Below are 15,831 nucleotides of genomic sequence, written 5' to 3' on the forward strand. Positions count from 1 at the left end.
CATCACCATCCACCATCACCACCAACTACACAACACACAAACCACAACAACCACCACCCACCATCACCACATCACCACATCACACACACATCACACCATCACCACCACCATCATCACCAAATCATCATCATCACCCATCACATCAACACCATCATCAACATCATCACCACCACCACCAATCACCATCACCACATCACCACCATCACCACTCATCACCACCCATCAATCACCATCACCATCATCACCATCACACCATCACCACCATCACCACACATCACCATCCACCATCACACCATCACCATCATCACCATCATCACCATCCACATCCACCCATCACCATCATCACCATCATCACCACCATCAACCCACCATCATCACCACCATCAACACACTCACTCACCACATCACCATCACCATCATCATCACCATCACACCACACCATCATCACCATCACCATCATCACCATCATCATCAACATCACATCACCATCATCAACATCACACCATCACCATCACACCATCACTAACATCATCACCATCATCCTCACTCATCATCACATCATCACCATCAATCACATCACATACCATCACTAAACATCATCACAACATCACCATCATCACACCATCATCACCATCAACATCAACATCACCACCATCATCAGCATCATCACCATCACCATCATCACTAACATCAACATCATCACTATCAACATCACCATCACTAACATCATCACTAACATCAACATCATCACCATCATCAACATCAACATCACCACCATCATCACCATCAGCATCATCACTAACATCAACATCATCACTAACATCAACATCATCACTATCAACATCACCATCACTAACATCATCACAAACATCATCACTAACATCAACATCATCACCATCATCACCATCAACATCAACATCACCACCATCATCACCATCAGCATCATCACCATCACCATCACTAACATCATCACTAACATCAACATCATCACTATCAACATCACCATCAACATCATCATCATCACTCACCATCACCACCATCATCACCATCACTAACATCATCACCATCACTAACATCAACATCACCATCAACATCATCACTCACCATCACCACCATCATCACCATCACTCACCATCATCACCATCATCACCATCACCACCATCATCACCATCATCACCACCATCATCACCATCAGCATCATCACTCACCATCACCATCATCACCATCATCACCAACATCATCACCAACATCATCACCAACATCATCACCAACATCATCACCATCAGCATCACCATCATCACCATCATCACCATCACCACCATCAGCATCACCATCACTCACCATCATCACCATCATCACCATCATCACCATCATCAACATCACCATCATCATCACCAACACCATCAACATCACCATCATCACCATCAGCATCACCAACATCATCACCATCACCACCATCAGCATCACCAGCATCATCACCATCAGCATCACCATCAGCATCACCATCACCATCACCACCATCATCATCACCATCATCACCATCAGCATCACCATCATCATCACCATCATCATCATCACCAACATCATCACCATCAGCATCACCATCATCATCACCATCATCACCATCATCATCATCACCATCATCACCATCAGCATCACCATCATCATCACCATCATCACCATCATCATCACTCACATCACCATCACCAACATCATCACCATCAGCATCACCAACATCATCACCATCATCACCGTCATCACCATCAGCATCACCAACAACATCACCATCATCACCATCATCACCATCATCACCATCACCACCATCACCATCATCACCATCAGCATCACCATCAACATCACCAACAACATCACCATCAACATCAACACCACCATCAACATCACCACCATCACCACCAACATCACCATCACCACCAACACCACCATCACCACCATCATCACCATCACCAACATCACCAACAACATCACCATCATCACCATCACCGCCGCCATTACCCTACAACAGCCACCATTCGCCACTAAGTGGCGGTGACGTCGCCATTGGCGCCCGTGCCAGGCTAGGTGCACTTTGAAGTTGTCACGTGAAGTGTCGAAGGCTCCCTGCTGGCAGGAGGAGGTCACTGGACAGACCCTGCAGGTGACACAGGTTGACTGCTGTGCCAGGCTAGGTGCAGGAGGAGGAGGTCACGGGACAGACCCTGCAGGTGACACAGGTTGCCTGCTGTGCCAGGCTAGGTGCAGGAGGAGGTCACGGGACAGACCCAACAGGTGCCATGGGTTGACTGCTGTGCCAGGCTAGGTGCAGGAGGAGGAGGTCATGGGACAGACCCAGCAGGTGACACAGGTTGACTGCTGTGCCAGGCTAGGTGCAGGAGGAGGTCACGGGACAGACCCAACAGGTGCCATGGGTTGACTGCTGTGCCAGGCTAGGTGCAGGAGGAGGTCACGGGATAGACCCTGCAGGTGCCGTGGGTCGACTGACTGAGATGACCACTGGTAGATGCACCCCCACCACCTGTGACCCCTGCTGTGCCAACTCGCTTCGCTTTATCTGCCCCGCGCTCCGCTCGTTGTTGTGAGCGTCGCTCCTCCGACCCTCCGCTGTTGCTGATAGAAGGCGACTGCCTCCAACTTGGCCAGTAGCGTCACTACCACCATCACCATCACCACCACCGTCACCACCACCACCATCACCACCACCACCACCACCGTCACCACCACCGTCACCATCACCACCGTCACCACCATCGTCACCACCACCACCGTCACCACCACCGTCACCAGCACCGTCACCACCACCATCACCACCACCACCATCACCACCATCACCACCACCCGTCACCACCACCACCGTCACCACCACCACCGTCACCACCACCACCGTCACCACCACCGTCACCACCATCACCACCACCACCACCATCACCACCATCACCACCACCGTCACCACCACCGTCACCACCATCGTCACCATCACCACCATCACCACCATCACCACCACCGTCACCAGCACCGTCACCAACACCGTCACCAACACCGTCACCAACACCGTCACCACCACCCTCATCACCACCACCGTCACCACCACCGTCACCACCACCACCACCGTCACCACCACCACCATCACCACCATCACCACCACCGTCACCACCACCACCGTCACCACCACCACCGTCACCACCACCGTCACCACCACAACCATCACCACCACCGTCACCATCACCACCACTGTCACCAACACCACCACCATTACCACCACCGTCACCACCACCACAACCACAACCATCAATGCATCATGCTTAATCACGTATCCTGCTGATGATGATGCTGCTACTGCTATTGCTACAGCTACTATTACTACTGCTGCAACTACTGTTACTACTGCTGCAACTACTGTTACTACTGCTGCAAGTACTGTTACTACTGCTGCTACTACTGTTACTACTGCTGCAACTACTGTTACTACTGCTGCAAGTACTGTTACTACTGCTGCTACTACTGTAACTACTGCTGCTATTACTGTTACTACTGTTACTACAACTACTATTACTACTGCTGCTACTACTGTTACTACTGCTGCTACTACTGTTACTACTGCTGCTACTGTTACTACTGCTGCTATTACTGTTACTACTGTTACTACTACTACTGTTACTACTGCTGCTACTACTGTTACTACTGCTACTGCTGCTATTACTACTGCTGCTACTACTGTTACTACTGCTGCTACTACTGTTACTACTGCTGCTACTGTTACTACTGCTGCTATTACTGTTACTACTGTTACTACTACTACTGTTACTACTGCTGCTACTACTGTTACTACTGCTACTGCTGCTATTACTGCTGCCACTGCTGCTACTGCTATTATTGCTGCTACTGTTACTACTACTACTGTTACTACTACTGTTACTACTGCTGCTTTTACTACTGCTGCTATTACTACTGCTACTACTACTACTGTTACTACTACTACTGCTGCTGCTGCTACTTCTGATGCTACTGCTACTACTGCTACTGTTGCTACTGATGCAGCTACTGATGCTACTGCTGCTGCTACTACTGATGCTACTGCTGCTACTACTGCTATTACTACTGATGCTACTGCTGCTACTGCTACTACTGCTACTACTACTGCTGCTGCTACTACTATTACTGCTACTACTACTGCTACTGCTGCGGCTATTACTGCTGCTACTACTGCTCTACTACTGATGCTACTGCTACTACTGCTGCTACTACTATTACTGCTGCTACTACTACTACTGACGCTACTGCTACTACTACTGCTGCTACTACTACTATTACTGCTACTGCTGCTGCTATTACTGCTGCTGCTACTGCTCTACTACTGCTGCTACTGCTACTACTGCTGCTACTACTACTACTATTACCGCTACTACTACTGACGCTACTGCTACTACTACTGCTGCTGCTACTACTACTGATGCTACTGCTACTGATGCTACTGCTACTACTACTGCTGCTACTACTACTGATGCTACTGCTGCTACTGCTGATGCTACTGCTGCTACTGCTGCTATTACTGCTGCTGCTGTTACAGCTGCAACTACTGCTGCTACTACTACTGCTGATGCTACTGCTGCTATTACTGCTGCTGTTACTGCTGCAGCTACTACTACTGCTGATGCTACTGCTGTTACTGCTGCTACTACGACTACTGATGCTACTGCTGCTACTGCTGCTGCTACTACTACTGCTGCTGTTACTGCTGCTACTACTGCTATTACTGCTGATATTAAATAACAATAAATAAATATGAATAAATGAAAGTGAGAATAAATAAATAAATAGCTGCTTACTATATTTTTACATTTAGATACAAATAATGCAAAATAAAAAAAGGGAAAAATCCATAAAAATAAACAAATATAAATAAATAACATACAAAATCATAAAAAAACATAAAAAATATATATAAAGAAAAAGCCACTGATCCATCAAAATGATAAATAAAATAAAAATCCGTATTAACTCGCTACACAAAATTTGCTTCATAGCTCATCGGACGTCTAAATTTGTCAGACAAAGCAAATCAATAAAAATCAACGATTCCGATACCTGCCGAAGGTCGCCCGCCCGCACACCATTCTCCACCTCCACCGCTGCTGCAGCTGCTGCTGCTGCTGCAGCTGCTGCAGCTGCTGCTGCTGCTGCACGTGAACAGCTGCTAGCCCCTGCTGTCCCAGCTTGCGTTTAGTCCACAGCTGCAACTTTTGCTGCTGCTGCTGCCGCTGCTGCTGCCGCTGCCTCTGCTGCTGTTGCTTCGGCTGCTTCCCCTGTTGCTTCTGCTGCTTCGGCTGTCTCTGCTGTTGCTTCTGCTGCTTCTGCTGCTGCTTCTGCGTCTGCGTCTGCTGCTGCTGCCGCTGCTGCCGCTGCTGCTGCTGCTGCTGCCACAGACGAGAATGCTGCAAGCGGCCAGCCCTGTGCATCAGCTGAGTCTGCACGGGTGACAAGGGAGGAGAGACGCCCATGGCAGTGGAGATCATTCGAACGGTGCGGGGTGCGGTGGGTTTACTCACCCGCACAGCCACCCAGCCACTCACCCACCCACGCAACTCATTGGGTGGGTGGGTGGGTGAGTGGGTGGGTGGGTGAGTAGTTGAGTGAGCTATTGGGTGGGTGAGTGGGTGAGTGAGCGGGTGGGTGGGTGTGTGAGTGGGTGGGTGGGTGAGTAGTTGAGTGAGCTATTGGGTGGGTGAGTGGGTGAGTGAGCGGGTGGGTGGGTGTGTGAGTGGGTGGGTGAGTAGTTGAGTGAGCTATTGGGTGGGTGAGTGGGTGAGTGAGCGGGTGGGTGGGTGTGTGAGTGGGTGGGTGAGTAGTTGAGTGAGCTATTGGGTGGGTGAGTGGGTGAGTGAGCGGGTGGGTGGGTGTGTGAGTGGGTGGGTGAGTAGTTGAGTGAGCTATTGGGTGGGTGAGTGGGTGAGTGAGCGGGTGGGTGGGTGTGTGAGTGGGTGGGTGGGTGAGTAGTTGAGTGAGCTATTGGGTGGGTGAGTGGGTGAGTGAGCGGGTGGGTGAGCAGGTGGGCGAGCGGATGGGCGAGCGGGTGGGTGAGTCGGTGGGTGAGTGGATGAGCGGATGGGTGAGTAATTGAGTAAGTAATTGGGTGGATGAGTGGGTTGGTGAATAGGTGAGTGGGTGGGTAAGCGGGTGGGCAGATAGATGGGCGAGTGGGTGGGTGAGCGGGTGGGTGGGCGAGTGGGCGGGCATGTGGATGAGTGGGAGAGCGGGTGGGTGAGCGGGTGAGCGGACGGATGGGTAAGTGGGTGTGTGGGTGGGTGGGTGAGCGGGTGGGCAGGTGGATGTGTGAGTGGGTGGATGGGTAAGCGGGTGGGCGGGCATGTGGACGGGCGTGTGGGCGGGCAAGTGAGTGGGTGAGTGGGTGAGTGAGTGGCTGGGTGGGCGAGTAAGTGAGTGGGTGAGCGAGTGAGTCGGTGAGTGAGCGAGTGAGTGGGTGAGTGAGCAGATGGGTGGGCGAGCGAGTGAGTGGGTGAGTGAGTGGCTGGGTGAGTGAGTGGGTGAGTGAGTGGCTGGGTGGGTGAGTGGGTGGGTGAGTGGGTGGGTGAGTGAGTGAGTGGGTGGGTGGGTGAGTGGGTGTGTGAGTGAGTGAGTGGGCGGGTGAGTGAGTGAGTGGGTGAGTGAGTGGGTGAGTGGGTGGGTGGGTGAGTGAGCGGGTGGGTGAGTGGGTGGGTGAGTGGGTGAGTGGGTGGGTGGGTGAGTGAGCGGGTGGGTGAGTGAGTGGGTGGGTGAGTGGGTGAGTGGGCGAGTGAGTGAGTGAGCGAGCGAGCGAGTGGGTGAGTGAGTGGGTGGGTGAGTGAGCGGGTGGGTGAGTGAGTGGGTGAGTGAGCGAGTGAGTGGGTGAGTGAGTGAGTGAGTGGGTGAGTGGGTGAGTGGGTGAGTGAGTGGCTGGGTGGGCGAGTGAGTGAGTGAGCGAGTGAGTCGGTGAGTGAGCGAGTGAGTGGGTGAGTGAGCGGATTGGTGGGCGAGCGAGTGAGTGGGTGAGTGAGTGGCTGGGTGAGTGAGTGGGTGAGTGAGTGGCTGGGTGGGTGGGTGAGTGGGTGGGTGGGTGAGTGGGTGGGTGGGTGAGTGAGCGGGTGGGTGAGTGAGTGGGTGAGTGAGCGAGCGAGCGAGCGAGCGGGTGAGTGAGTGGGTGAGTGAGTGGGTGAGTGAGTGAGTGAGTGGGTGAGTGGGTGAGTGGGTGGGTGGGTGAGTGGGTGGGTGAGTGAGCGGGTGGGTGAGTGATTGGGTGAGTGAGTGAGTGAGTGGGTGAGTGAGTGGGTGAGTGAGTGGGTGAGTGAGTGAGTGAGTGGGTGAGTGAGTGAGTGGGTGAGTGAGTGGGCGACTCTTGCGGTGAGTACCCGGTAAGGCACGGCACGTCTCCTCGCAGCAAGCCCAGTCCGCACGGCCACGCGCTTCGGTGCTGCGAGCACAAAGACAAAGGACCCCCGTGTAGCCTACGCACGCTGTCGGGGCAAGTGCTGTGAGCAAGTTGTGGCAGGCCGATGGCACACGAGGGGGTGGGTGGCAAGCACCACGTGCGGCAAACCCTATTCAGAAATTAACGATGTCGCCGTTTCATATTTCACCGGATGTAACGCCCCCCTGAGCTGCTGCTAGAGCAGGCCGGCCACGTGGCCAGATGACAAAAGTGTCATCCACGTACCTCTTCCATAGGCCAACTCCTCGACCACATCAATTCAATACACCCAGCCATCAGATTTACCATGGATGTCGAAAAAGATGGCAAGCTACCTAATTAAAAAGAGACCTGATGGTTCAATGAGCCACTCTGTCTACAGGAAAGCTTCCCATACGGATGCTTACCTGAAACCGGATTCCCACCACCATCCATCACAGAAGAATTCCCTCATCAAGACTCTGCACCATAGAGCCCAATGCATATCCGACCAGGAACACATAGGCAGTGAACTCAAGCACGTACACCAAGCTCTTAAGGCTAATGGTTACTCCGACTATACAATCCGCAAAGCTATCACTCAAACCATGAAGAAGGACCCTCTTGAGGAGCCTTTCAAAACCATCACTTTACCCTACATTGCGGGGATCACAAAAAAGATCTCCAAAATCTTGAATAAACACAAGATCCAGGTCCGTTTCAACACATTACATAAAATCGGTGATCTGGTTCCGTCTGTAAAAGATGTGATTCCGGACATACAGTACCCTGGTGTCTACAAACTAAGTTGCCTCTGTGGCAGTAGTTACATTGGAGAAACCAAACGCCATGTCTCGGACCGCATTCGTGAACACAAAGCAGACCTTAAACACGGTAGGACCAACACCTCGGCCGTGGCAGATCACTGTTATAATTCAGTAGGCTCACATGACATTGACTTTTCCAAGACAGAGGTTCTCTGCAAGCCATCTGGCTACCATGAGAGATTCGTTCATGGGGCTATCCACATATACAAGCACAGAGACAATTTCGACCGAGAAGATGGATTCTGGCTTAGCAATCATTGGAAGGATTTGATAAACCATTTCGGGTCTTAATTGATTGTTCACGCTTACGGTGGCTTTCAGACAGCATCCATTATTTTCGTCTCCCCCCCTCCTCTTTTCCGAACATAGATGGACTCGTCCACCTTAACAAACTGCCAAATCGCTCTCCGTGGTGCTAACGTTAAAAACACCGCCACTTTTTTCAAATATTTCTTGCTGTGGTTTTCACACCTGATGATGAATGCGTGTGTTGCAGTCGAAACGTCGTGAGAATTTTATTGTTTTATATTTTTATTATTTTATTGTTTCCCTTCTACGCGGTGGTAACTTTACCGAAAGAACCAAGAATATGAATCCCTGCAGTCACGAAAGCTTTAAATAAAAATTTAGTATATTAGTGTACTAGTATGTTAGTGTATTAGTATATTAGTGTATTAGTATAATAGTGTACTAGTATGTTAGTGTATTAGTATATTAGTGTATTAGTATAATAGTGTACTAGTATGTTAGTGTATTAGTGTATTACTATACTAGTGTATTAGTATATTAGTATGTTAGTGTATTAGTGTATTACAATATTAGTGTATTAGTATATTAGTGTAGTAGTGTATTTATTAGTATATTAGTATGTTAGTGTATTAGTTTATTAGTGTATTAGTATATTAATGTATTCGTATATTAGTGTATTAGTATATTAGTGTATTAGTATATTAGTGTATTAGTTTATTAGTATATTAGTGTATTTATTAGTATATTAGTGTATTAGTATATTAGTGTATTAGTATATTAGTGTATTAGTATACTAGTGTATTAGTATACTAGTGTACTAGTATATTAGTGTATTAGTATATTAGTGTATTAGTATATTAGTGTATTAGTATATTAGTGTATTTGTATATTAGTATATTTATTAGTATATTAGTGTATTAGTATATTAGTGTATTAGTATATTAGGGTATTAGTATATTAGTGTATTAGTATATTAGTGTATTAGTATATTAGTGTATTAGTATATTAGTGTATTGGTATATTAGTGTATTAGTATATTAGTGTATTAGTATATTAGTGTATTTGTATATGAGTGTATTAGTATATTTATTAGTATATTAGTGTATTAGTATATTAGTGTATTAGTATATGAGTGTATTAGTGTATTTATTAGTATATTCGTATATTAGTGTATTGGTTTATTAGTATATTAGTGTATTAGTATTTTAGTATGTTAGTGTATTAGTGCATTACAATATTAGTGTATTAGTATATTAGTGTATTAGTTTATTAGTATATTAGTATGTTAGTGTATTAGTGTATTACAATATTAGTGTATTAGTATATTAGTGAATTAGTATATTAGTGTATTAGTATATTAGTGTATTAGTATATTAGTGTGTTTGTATATTAGTATATTTATTAGTATATTAGTGTATTAGTATATTAGTGTATTAGTATATTAGTGTATTAGTATATTGGTGTAATCGTATATTAGTGTATTTGTATATTAGTGTATTAGTTTATTAGTATATTAGTGTATTAGTATTTTAGTATGTTAGTGTATTAGTGCATTACAATATTAGTGTATTAGTATATTAGTGTATTAGTTTATTAGTATATTAGTATGTTAGTGTATTAGTGTATTACAATATTAGTGTATTAGTATATTAGTGAATTAGTATATTAGTGTATTAGTATATTAGTGTATTAGTATATTAGTGTTTGTATATTAGTATATTTATTAGTATATTAGTGTATTAGTATATTAGTGTATTAGTATATTAGTGTATTAGTATATTGGTGTAATCGTATATTAGTGTATTTGTATATTAGTGTATTAGTTTATTAGTATATTAGTGTATTAGTATATTAGTATGTTAGTGTATTAGTGCATTACAATATTAGTGTATTAGTATATTAGTGTATTAGTATATTAGTGTATTAGTATATTAGTGTATTAGTATATTAGTGTATTAGTATATTTATGAGTATAGAGTATATTTATTAGTATATTAGTATATTTATGAGTATATGTATTAGTATATGAGTATATTAGTATATATTAGTATATGTATGAGTATATTTATGAGAATATGAGTATATTTATGAGTATATGAGTATATTTATGAGTATATGAGTATATTTATGAGTATATGAGTATATTTATGAGTATATTTATGAGTATATGAGTATATTAGTATATGAGTATATTTATGAGTATATTTATGAGTATATTAGTATATTAGTATATGAGTATATTTATGAGTATATTAGTATATTTATGAGTATATTTATGAGTATATGAGTATATTTATGAGTATATTTATGAGTATATGAGTATATTAGTATATGAGTATATTTATGAGTATATTTATGAGTATATGAGTATATTAGTATATGAGTATATTTATGAGTATATTTATGAGTATATTAGTATATTAGTATATGAGTATATTTATGAGTATATTAGTATATTTATGAGTATATTTATGAGTATATGAGTATATTTATGAGTATATTTATGAGTATATTTATGAGTATATGAGTATATTAGTATATGAGTATATTTATGAGTATATTTATGAGTATATGAGTATATTAGTATATGAGTATATTTATGAGTATATTAGTATATTTATGAGTATATTTATGAGTATATGAGTATATTTATGAGTATATTTATGAGTATATGAGTATATTAGTATATGAGTATATTAGTATATGAGTATATTTATGAGTATATGAGTATATTTATGAGTATATGAGTATATTTATGAGTATATGAGTATATTTATGAGTATATTTATGAGTATATGAGTAAACTATTTATGCGTTGACGACACCTGCCCACCTGGTGATGGCTGTGCCGCAGGCTGAGGCCTCCGACTCGCCGCTGCCATACCAGGCCGCTGCCGCGCTCGCGAGCGGGCCAGGCGGATGATGTCATCTGTTAAGGGGGAGGGGCCACAGCGGAGACCCCTCGGGTTAGAGACACGCGGGGGTGGTGGGGGGGTGGTGGGGGGGTGGTGGGGGGGGGAGTCACGGGTCTGGTTCTCCAACACCGTCCCCACTGGTACATTCATAGCCAAGTCAACGTAGGGGCTAGCACGGCACGGGTCGGATTTTCCACTGGCACACATCCCAGGCCAGTGTTGGGGCCAGCACGGTACGGGTCGGATTTTCCACTGCCACACATCACAGGCCAGTGTTGGGGCTAGGACGGCACGGGTGGGTTTTTCCACTGGCACACATCCAGGCCAGAATTGGGGCCGCCACGGTACCGGTGGGTTTTTCCACTGGCACATTCTGAGTCAGTGTTGGGCCCAGCACGGTATGAGTGGGTTTTTCCACTGGCACACATCCAGGCCAGAATTGGGGCCGCCACGGTACGGGTGGGTTTTTCCACTGGCACATTCTGAGCCAGTGTTGGGCCCAGCACGGTACGAGTGTGTTTTTCCACTGGCACACATCCCAGGCCAGTGTTGGGGCCAGCATGGTACGGGTCAGTTTTTCCACTGGCACACATCCCAGGTCAGTGTTGGGCCCTGCACGGCACGGGTGAGTTTTTCCACTGGCACACATCCGAGGCCAGTGTTGGGACCAGCACGGCACGGGTGAGTTTTTCCACTGGCACACATCCCAGGCCAGTGTTGGGGCCAAGACGGCACGGGTGAGTTTTTCCACTGCCACACATCCCAGGCCAGTATTGGGGCCAGCACGGCACGGGTGAGTTTTTCCACTGGCACACATCCGAGGCCAGTGTTGGGGCCAGCACGGCACGGGTGAGTTTTTCCACTGGCACACATCCCAGGCCAGTGCTGGGGCCAGCACGGCACGGGTGAGTTTTTCCACTGCCACACATCCCAGGCCAGTGTTGGGGCCAGCACGGCACGGGTGAGTTTTTCCACTGGCACACATCCCAGGCCAGTGTTGGGGCCAGGATGGCACGGGTGAGTTTTTCCACTGCCACACATCCAAGGCCAGTGTTGGGGCCAGTACGGCACGGGTGAGTTTTTACACTGGCACACATCCCAGGCCTGTGTTGGGGCCAGCACGGCACAGGTGAGATTTTCCACTGCCACACATCCCAGGCCTGTGTTGGGCCAGCACGGCACGGGTGAGATTTTCCACCGCCACACATCCCAGGCCAGTGTTGGGGCCAGCACGGCACGGGTGAGTTTTTCCACTGCCACACATCCCAGGCCAGTGTTGGGGCCAGCACGGCACAGGTGAGATTTTCCACTGCCACACATCCCAGGCCTGTGTTGGGCCAGCACGGCACGGGTGAGATTTTCCACCGCCACACATCCCAGGCCAGTGTTGGGGCCAGGATGGCACGGGTGAGTTTTTCCACTGGCACACATCCCAGGCCAGTGTTGGGGCCAGCACGGCACAGGTGAGATTTTCCACCGCCACACATCCCAGGCCTGTGTTGGGGCCAGGATGGCACGGGTCAGTTTTTCCACTGCCACATCCCAAGCCGAGTGAACGGGGGGGCCCACTGAACCCTTTGAGAGCCTTAGTCTGGCTCCGTGGGCCTCACAAGAGTAAAAACGAAACCCTATTGGAGTCTGGCTCCACGAGTTGTGTTCCTACAACATTACACAACGTTGATTTATATCCTCCAAAAGCAACGCTTCCGATAATTAAGTCTCTAATGATAATTATTAATATTAATACCCTAAGGATTAACAAGACTATCGATGGCACGGGTTGGCGTCAACTGTCGATTCAAGAATCGCTACCTCGACCGCCCGTCGAATCGATACCCGCCTTCAATAGCTTTCAACGCGGCAACCGATTCACGCCACGCGATTCGGTAAAAACCGATTCCCGCGTTGAACGCCACGTATGAATCGAACGCGGGTTAGCGGTGTGCGCGACAGCGCGATTCGATTCCCGATCCTTCCAAACGGCCGCCGTTGTCGAGAGCTTTGGATAGGAGAGGGCGACCTCGCCTCAGGGGGGACCCCCCCACCACCACCACCACCGCCGTTGTTGTTGTCGACTCACCCAGGGACATGTCGATCTTCTCCACCCTGGAAGTCGAGGAGGAGGCGGCGGCGGCGCTGCTGCTCATGGCGGGTTGCGAGAGAGATTTTTTTTTGGATGGAGTCGAGCGTTGGGGCAGGAGGCCGCAGAGAACAAACTCCACTCAGATGGTGGGGGCGGCCGTGGTGACGTCACCGCGTTGGCGGAGGGGGGGGCAGTGGTGACGTCACCGCGTTGGGGAAGGGGGGCGGCGGTGACGTCACCGCGTTGGGGAAGGGGGGCGGCGGTGACGTCACCGCGTCGGCGGAGGGGGGGCAGTGGTGACGTTACCGCGTTGGGGGAGGGGGGGCGGTGGTGACGTCAACGCGTTTGGGGAGGGGGGGCGGTGGTGACGTCAGCGCGTTGGGGGAGGGGGGGCAGTGGTGACGTTACCGCGTTGGGGCAGGGGGGGGCAGTGGTGACGTCAACGCGTTGGGGAAGGGGGGGCAGTGGTGACGTCAACGCGTTGGGACAAGGAGGCCGCAGAGAACAAACTCCACTCAGATAGTGGGAGGGGGGGGTTTGAGGCGGCGGTGACGTCACCGCGTTGGGAGAGGGGGGGCAGTGGTGACGTCACCACGTTGGGGGAGGGGGGCAGTGGTGACGTCAACGCGTTGGGACAAGGAGGCTGCAGAGACAAACTCCACTCAGATGGAGGGGGTGGTCGATGTCGGCGGTGACGTCACCGCGTTGGGGGAGGGGGGCAGTGGAAACGTCACCGCGTTGGGGAAGGGGGGGGCAGTGGTGACGTCACCGCGTTGGGAAAGGGGCGGGCAGTGGTGACGTCACCGCGTTGGGGGAGGGGCGGGCAGTGGTGACGTCAACGCGGTGGAGGAGGGGTGTGTGAGGGGGCAGTAGTGACGTCAACGCGTTGGGACAAGGAGGCCGCAGAGACAAACTCCACTCAGATGGGGATTGATGGTGGCGGTGACGTCAACGCGTTGGGGAAGGGGGGGCAGTGGTGACGTCACCGCGTTGGGGTGAGGTGTAGTGGTGACGTCAACGCGTTGGGGGAGGGGGCAGTGGGGACGTCACCGCGCAAGGGGGAGCACGGTCTCGTGTGTAGTGTATAGTGTAGTGTATAGTGTAGTGAATAGTGTAGTGTAGTGTGTAGTGTATAGTAGTGTATAGTGTAGTGTATAGTGTGTATAATAGTGTATAGTAGTGTATAGTGTAGTGTATAGTAGTGTATAGTGTAGTGTATAGTAGTGTATAGTGTAGTGTATATAGTAGTGTATAGTGTAGTGTATAGTAGTGTATTGTATAGTAGTGTAGTTTATAGTAGTGTGTAGTGTATAGTGTAGTGTATAGTAGTGTAGTGTATAGTGTAGTGTAGTGTATAGTGTGGTGTATAGTAGTGTATAGTAGTGTAGTGTATAGTAGTGTAGTGTGTAGTGTAGTGTATAGTAGTGTATAGTGTAGTGTATAGTAGTGTATAGTGTAGTGTATAGTAGTGTGTATAGTAGTGTAGTGTATAGTAGTGTATAGTGTAGTGTATAGTGTAGTGTATAGTAGTGTAGTGTATAGTAGTGTATAGTAGTGTAGTGTATAGTAGTGTGTAGTGTATAGTAGTGTATAGTAGTGTAGTGTATAGTAGTGTGTAGTGTAGTGTAGTGTGTAGTGGATAGTGTAGTGTATAGTGTAGTGTAGTTTATAGTGTAGTGTGTAGTGTAGTGTATAGTAGTGTATAGTGTAGTGTAGTGTATAGTAGTGTAGTGTGTAGTGTAGTGAATAGTAGTGTATAGTGTAGTGTGTAGTGTATAGTGTAGTGTATAGTGTAGTGTATAGTGTATAGTAGCATCAGCACCGGAACTCCTCAGGGCTGCGTCCTTTCCCCTCTGCTCTTCTCCCTGTATACCAACAGCTGCACCTCCAATCATCTGTCCGTCAAACTATTGAAGTTTGCGGATGACACCACCCTCATTGGGCTGATCTCTGGTGGGGATGAGTCTGACTATAGGTGGGAAGCTGACAATCTGGTGACCTGGTGTAGCCAGAACAACTTAGAGCTAAATGCTCTAAAGACAGTTGAGATGGTTGTGGACTTCAGGAAGAATACAGCACCACTCACCCCCATCACCCTGTTAGACTCCCCAGTCAAAATTGTAGAGTCCTTCCGCTTCCTGGGCACTATTCTCTCCCGGGACCTCAAGTGGGAATTGAACATCAGCTCCCTCACCAAGAAAGCTCAACAGAGGATGTACTTTCTACGGCAGCTGAAGAAATTCAACCTGCCAAAGACAATGATGGTGCAATTCTATACAGCGATCATTGAATCCATCCTCACCTCCTCCATAACCGTCTGGT

General features: G+C 47.8%; 1 protein-coding gene across 1 annotated transcript; it reads right to left on the reverse strand.

The window, feature by feature from the left end:
- Positions 1-5,069: 5,069 nt before the first annotated feature.
- LOC142906750 (uncharacterized) lies at positions 5,070-13,709 on the reverse strand. Its single transcript, XM_076055163.1, has 4 exons — positions 13,507-13,709; positions 11,345-11,440; positions 7,398-7,459; positions 5,070-5,480 (listed from the first exon to the last, which is right to left on the reverse strand). The coding sequence occupies exons 1-4, from the start codon at positions 13,571-13,573 to the stop codon at positions 5,085-5,087; spliced, it is 621 nt and encodes a 206-aa protein (XP_075911278.1). The 5' UTR covers positions 13,574-13,709; the 3' UTR covers positions 5,070-5,084.
- Between the last annotated feature and the right edge of the window lie 2,122 nt (positions 13,710-15,831).

This window comes from Petromyzon marinus, chromosome 70 (assembly GCF_048934315.1).
Source record: "Petromyzon marinus isolate PM22_M1 ecotype Great Lakes invasive population chromosome 70, UKy_Petmar_22M1.pri1.0, whole genome shotgun sequence".
Taxonomy (NCBI): domain Eukaryota; kingdom Metazoa; phylum Chordata; class Hyperoartia; order Petromyzontiformes; family Petromyzontidae; genus Petromyzon; species Petromyzon marinus.

What these genes read in the sequence shown, in the direction of transcription:
- LOC142906750 (XM_076055163.1), bottom strand. Translation starts at nt 13,573, where the DNA reads ATGAGCAGCAGCGCCGCCGCCGCCTCCTCCTCGACTTCCAGGGTGGAG. An exon ending in GAAGATCGACATGTCCCTGG is followed by an intron (nt 11,441 to 13,506) that starts GTGAGTCGACAA and finishes CCCCCTTAACAG; the next exon opens with ATGACATCATCCGCCTGGCC. An exon ending in TGCGGCACAGCCATCACCAG is followed by an intron (nt 7,460 to 11,344) that starts GTGGGCAGGTGT and finishes TTGTGCTCGCAG; the next exon opens with CACCGAAGCGCGTGGCCGTG.